At 35.9% G+C, this 6,181-nt stretch overlaps 1 protein-coding gene across 1 annotated transcript; it reads left to right on the top strand.

The window, feature by feature from the left end:
- The first annotated feature begins 723 nt into the window (after positions 1-723).
- Positions 724-4,154, top strand: LOC104489935 (low molecular weight phosphotyrosine protein phosphatase-like). The gene is made up of 3 exons (XM_010132155.1): positions 724-796; positions 3,605-3,678; positions 3,960-4,154. Exons 1-3 carry the CDS (start codon positions 724-726, stop codon positions 4,152-4,154), a joined length of 342 nt encoding a protein of 113 aa, XP_010130457.1.
- The last annotated feature ends 2,027 nt before the right edge of the window (positions 4,155-6,181 follow it).

The following is a 6,181-nucleotide window of genomic DNA, read 5'->3' on the forward strand; positions in this document are numbered from 1 at the left end:
GCAGGAAATATGACAACTTGAACATCGTGAAGTTGTCAGTAGAAGCTACTCTTCCACTTCTTTATGGAAATGTGTTCAAACATTATTGCAGAGACTGGAGTAAGAACTCAAAAAATAAAGCATTGATTGGGGTAACTGTCAGCGGAGTCCTTGTTTCTCAAAAATGAGAAAAGATGGCTCTGTAAAAGTGATAAACAGATGGCTCAGTATTGATTCTGTGATTGAAATTTAAGACTCTTATCCTTGATTCATCGTATTTGGAGATGTTTGTTGGATTTATTTCAATGGGTAGACGCTGGGTACCCTGGGTACTAGTTTTCTAAGACTGAAAATGTCAGTACAACTTAGAGCTTGAAATTTGAAACATGAAGGGAGAAGATGGAGATTCAGAGAACTTCAATACTGTTACCTTCTACATGAAAAGAGCATGATCAGATCAGTCAGAAATGCAGCAAAGAAGAAAGGAACACAAGAGGAGGATAGGTAGCAAAGATAAGGTGTAGATTAGGTTTAAGGAAAATATGATTCAAGTCCAAGGTGGAACGTAATCTCCCTACAAGTCTTTTTGTGAGATTTCCCCCTTCATTTCCTCATTATGACTGTCAATCCATAACTTAAGAAATACTGTGAATCTGTGAGGAACTCAACAAAGCCTGGAAAGACAATTGTGGGATGTAAAACTCAATGAATTTAAGAATGAATAGAAATAGTGGGAAAGGCATGATGACTGAAAAACAAAGATGGAAGTTTGCAAATGTCAGTGAGAGAGGGCCTTACATTAAAGATGAGATGAATGGTAACAGTTACAAGGAGTAGCAAAGGTAAACAGAGTTGGTTAGGATGAAAATAATATTGCAGAATATGTGGAGAAAAGAGCTTCTATTAAGTCAATTCTGGGATTCTGTCCATAGTCACCAAGAATAGATTTGAATGGTGATTTCAGTTCTGTAATTGTGTTAATATCTCCGGTAATATCTGGAATGTGTCATCACGGAAGACATTAATTTTTAAGTCACAAACTGGGTCATGTGTTTGTTTCAAAAAATAATATAGCTGCAGTTTCTAGTTATTGCTAGCAGTGGTAATTAGTATGTTTAATCAGTCTGTGATCATGGTGTCAGTCATGATGGTATTTGATATGATATTATCATCAAAGATTATGGCATTTATTTTAAGTAGCACGCAGGTTATAGCAGAGCGAAAATTTGGAAAAAGTCATTCAATCCAGGTGCAGCTAAAGGTTAAACAAATAGAAGAAGCCACGAAGGTTTTATTTCAGAAGTACCATTTTGAATTCTGGGAGCTACTTAATTAATTAGTTAGAACAACAGTATTGATCTCTGTTTATTACTGAAATTTTGAGTGTAGTAATGAAACTTCCTGTTCATGCATGGTTGTGTGGGATCATTCATACAGAGAAAAAAATACTTTAAGGAAGGAGTGGATGGCTTCAGCAGCTTGTGTCATGGAAACAGAATTTTAGTTTGGAAAGAAGATTTAAAGGTCACCTGTTTGAAGCCACAGAGAAAGAGAGGGAATGGACAAATAAGAAGGGGATTATGATCGCAAATTTGATACTCATGAAGGAGTCAAAAGTGATTGTAGGAGTTATCTCAGTTTATTTTCAAAAGAACTAAGTAAATATTTCAGACATTTTTTTTCTTTTATAAAACAAGTTGGTAAAAACTTCTCCTGCAGTGTAGTCTGTGGTTTTATTTGTCAGTATTTAAGAAAAATAAATTCATATTAGAACAAGTGCAGAGTTGGCTTAACTGGAGTGATTAGATAAGGGTCAGTTAATTTCATGAGGAGAGCATGTTTTGTTTAGTTTAGCACAGCTATGCTCGACAAAGGTTCTGTATCTGTTGAAGGAATAAAGGTTTTTAAGATAGTAATGCTAACCAAGAATAAATATTAAGTGGCAATTTGAAGGTTTCCATGGGAAATGAGTATCTAGAATAGCCTTTTAAGATAGATGATGCTTTTTAAAAGAGAACTTGATGTGTTTGTAAGAGAAATGATGCTATATTTGCCTGCAATATCAAAGGACTGGGCTCTTTGATTGTGAAGGTTCTTCTTTGTCTTCTGCTGTATGTTACTATGTTCCCTCTGTTTCCTGTAACAATTATATGAATGCTTAACTGGCTTACTCAATTAAAGAAGTGAGATTTATTTTTTCTTTTTAAATCATAGTCTTTAATATTTTATAATTAATAAGTACTAGCCTGTTTTCTTCCTTACTTTAAAAATAAAAGCAAATTTTTCCTGCTTTATTTCAAGACTGCTTGGAATAAACTAGTTCAAACAAAGGAAACAGTATGCTTTCTCCTAGAAGACATACTGCCATCAAAATTCACTAAATGTTTCAGCAAGACCGGTTTCTCAATGGTTAGACAGTTCCCTTTGCTTATTTACCGATTTGATGTTCTCTAAAACTTTGACAGCAAATTTGTATCACTTCAGTGGTTCACTTCCCACTTTTTTTTTTTATAGTTGGTGTAACTGACAGCAAGTTATTAAAGGCCCAGATCATACCAGCTTCTTTCTGTTTAGCAGTGAAGTATCTACCTTGATCTTTTGTTTGCAAAGATAGGCATGAAAATGAGACTAAATGCTTGATCTGAAAATTTGTCTTTGCTGCTGGAAATTTAGCTTTATCATGGGCATTTCATTTTTTTACTGTTCGAGATTTTGAAAGAATTTAATCAGTAGTAGAAGAGTGATTTATTTAAAGGTATAGAAATGAATGTTGCCATTTGTGATATTTTATACTTACCTGCTCAAATGTCAGAGATGAGAAAAGACATATGTTCTCTTTGATGGAAACTGAAGATTTGTTTGTATGATTTATTGTGCATCTCGGTGACATATCAGATATTACGAATATCCATGTAGTTACTCAGAATTTCTGAAAAAGTGTAGAAGGAGTTAGTGTAATAGGCTATTGTTGTTGAGACATTTCTATCCTCTTTCAGTTTAAAACTGTTGCCCCTTGTCCTGTCTCTGCAGCTGCCTGTATATGTAGAAAGGCCACAATAAGGTCTCCCCAGTCCTTCTCTTCTCTAGGCTGTACAACCTCCAATCTCACTCAGACGTATTCCAGCCATCTCACCATTTCTGTGGCCTCCTCTGGGCTCCCTCCAACAGGTTCATGTCCTTTTTGCGCTGAGCACTCCGGAGTTTGTCACAGCAGTCCAGGTGGAGTCTCACCAGAGCGGAGTAGAGGGAAATCACCTCCCTTGACTTGGTGGCCACGCTGCTTTTGATACTGCCTAGGATATGGTTGGCCTTCTGGACTGCAAGTGCACTTTGCTGGCTCATATGCATCTTTTCATTCAGGAATACCCCCAAGTCCTTCTCCACAGGGCTGCTCTAAATCCCTTCATCCTCCAGCCTGTGTTGGTGCTGGGAATTGGCCTGACCCAGGTGCAGGACTCTGGAATACCACCCTTGCCGAATCTCTTGGGTTATAATAACATAAGCAATCTGCATTGTACCTAAGTAAATAACAATCTTTAATCTGATCTGTGCTGACAAATCCACACAATTATTTGTTTTTTGATTTAATCATCTGAAATTTCACTTTCATCTCCTGTTTCTATAGGAAACATTTGTCGCTCTCCAATAGCTGAAGCAGTTTTTAGAAAACTTGTAACTGATGAAAAAGTTGAAAATAAGGTAAGCTATTCATTTCTGTTCCTGCCTAAGAAATAACTGTCTTGAAGCCAGTTAGTAGAAATATAAGCAGTGAGAAAGAAAACATAAAAATACGGATTTGTTTTTCCTGTAGTGGAGGATAGACAGTGCAGCAACATCTACCTATGAAGTAGGAAGCCCTCCTGACTATCGAGGACAGACTTGCATGAAGAAGCATGGCATTACCATGAATCATATTGCCAGGCAGGTACTGTACTTTAATTTTCTTTAAATATGTGTATGTATTTGTTTTGTTGTTTCAGTGGATGACAGACAGCGCTGCTGTTTCAGACTGGAACGTGGGGCGCTCCCCAGATGCAAGGGCTTTAAGCTGTCTAAGAAATCATGGCATTGAGACAGCACATAAAGCACGTCAGGTAGAAGAGAGTATATTTTCTTTCTCATTCATACCCATGCTTTGTTTAGCCCTAATCATTACAATCACAAAAGTCTTTTGACGAATGCATGGTTAAAGCATCAAGTATTAAATACTGTGTGCAGTTTTTGAAAGGATTTCAAAGTGGCCTAACTCTTCTAGTTGGGGTTAGTGAGTTTCTTGTTAGTAAGCTTCATTGGAAGTAGGAAACATTGGAGCAGTTTCTGCATTATAGAAAAATCTTGCCTTCAAATGTTTAGTATATTGGGCATTTTTCTGAAACATTTTTTTTTTAATATTATTTTTAAAAATGGGCTCACTCTAGTAATGTGTGATGCTTCTTTCAGTAACGAATTGTGGTTTGAATTAGCAGGTCAAAAAGAAGTAGAATACCTGTTCACCCATCACAAAAAACTTCTTTAAAAAAAAACCTTAAAGTGTGGAGTGCTAAATTAGAACAAGGGCACTCAAATCCAAGATTAGTAGTGTAGCTGGTGGTAACTTCAGAGGAAAATGTACCCTTGAAGCATTCTTAAATCAAAGGCAGGTTTGTCACTCAGTGAAGTCCTCAAAGTTTTACCAAAACTCATCTCAGTTGTCATTAACAAAATAACATGTATTTCCATGGTGCATTCCAGAGAGATCAGAAATAAATGTGTCTGCATCTATTTAAATCATTCAGACACTCAAATAAATGCACATAACTCACTTCAGTTAACTATTCTCTGGATATAAGATACTCCTTCAGGGCTTCACCTTTACTTAGCTGGAGTTTATGCCACTAGTTCTTGTACTGACAAAAAGATCAAGGAGTCTTGTTATTATCTTCCATTTCTGTTCCCTTCAGAATTTTGCTAGACCTTAGCGAGGTCATATTTAATTTCTTCACTTTAAAATTCTGCATGTTCAGTTTCTTAACTTTTTAAAATAAATTCCCTCAATTAGTCAGTTGCCCTCCGCTGACCTCTCCTGATGCTAATCTCCATCGTATAGTAAGACAAACAGGATTGAGCACAACATCATTTCAGATTCTCGGTGTTTTACTATTAGAATAATTACTAGTAAAAGTCTATTGAGATCCTTTCCTGTTAGGAATTCTGGATTTACTTTTTATCAGTACTGACAAACAACATCATTTATCATTACACAGGCTAAACGGTACGAAAACTAATCAGTCAGTGTAGTTACACAGTAGTAACATGTTTGTTTGTATTCTTAAAAGATAAGCCTTGGAAATTTGAGAACTCTTCTTGAGTATTACCAGAGTGGTTTAGGAGCAGTTACACTGAAGCCAAGCATCCAACCCCAGTTGATCCTCTGCCTTGAAACAAATTATGTATCCCTCTTTGGCAGAGAGGGAATGAAAACACTTTAATGAAGACATTCTCTTCTTACACATTATGGCAGATGAAGAGATTTTCGAATCAGAAAAGCCTAAAATATCCCATATAGAAAAATTGTCTAAAACATCACAGTACAAGCACTTTCTTTTATAAAGAAAATTTTCAAATCCCTTAACTGCCAGTAACTGTTCATTTTTCACTGCTGTTAACTATGTAACTCCAGGTTTTTTTTTTTTAAAACTGTGAAATGCTGTCTGCTGATTCTCTGAACTGTGGACCTGGTATGGTCTTGTAGTATTTCTGGAAAGAGAGACTCAACAGTGTAGAATAGGACTTTTCAGAGTGGTCAGGTTAGTACAAGTGGAAGTGTATTTGTTTCACTATTGGAGATAAATTTAAAGATAGAATTTTGTGTGTGACTTGTTTTAGAACAGATTAAGAAAGATTTAATACAGAAGCTGCAGAAATAGGAGGGATTTGTCTTCTGTTGCCTTCGAAATACTGTCATAAGATGACTACCTCAGGCAATTATCCTCTTCAGTCCTGTGGAAAACTGCTACCTACCTAGTTGAAAGGCACTTTCTTTCATGCAGTTTTATGCATAATTATGACAATCATGGATTGTATCTCTTTTTATTCAAAACTGACATAAATGCTACAAAAAATGATTTATGTAAGAGAACATTAAATTGGTTATATCCTACCATCATATACAGGGATCATTTAAGTGATTTTAAGTGAAAAGTGAAGTATAAAAATAAAATTA

This window comes from Buceros rhinoceros, unplaced genomic scaffold, assembly GCF_000710305.1.
Source record: "Buceros rhinoceros silvestris isolate BGI_N320 unplaced genomic scaffold, ASM71030v1 scaffold27202, whole genome shotgun sequence".
Lineage (NCBI taxonomy): Eukaryota > Metazoa > Chordata > Aves > Bucerotiformes > Bucerotidae > Buceros > Buceros rhinoceros.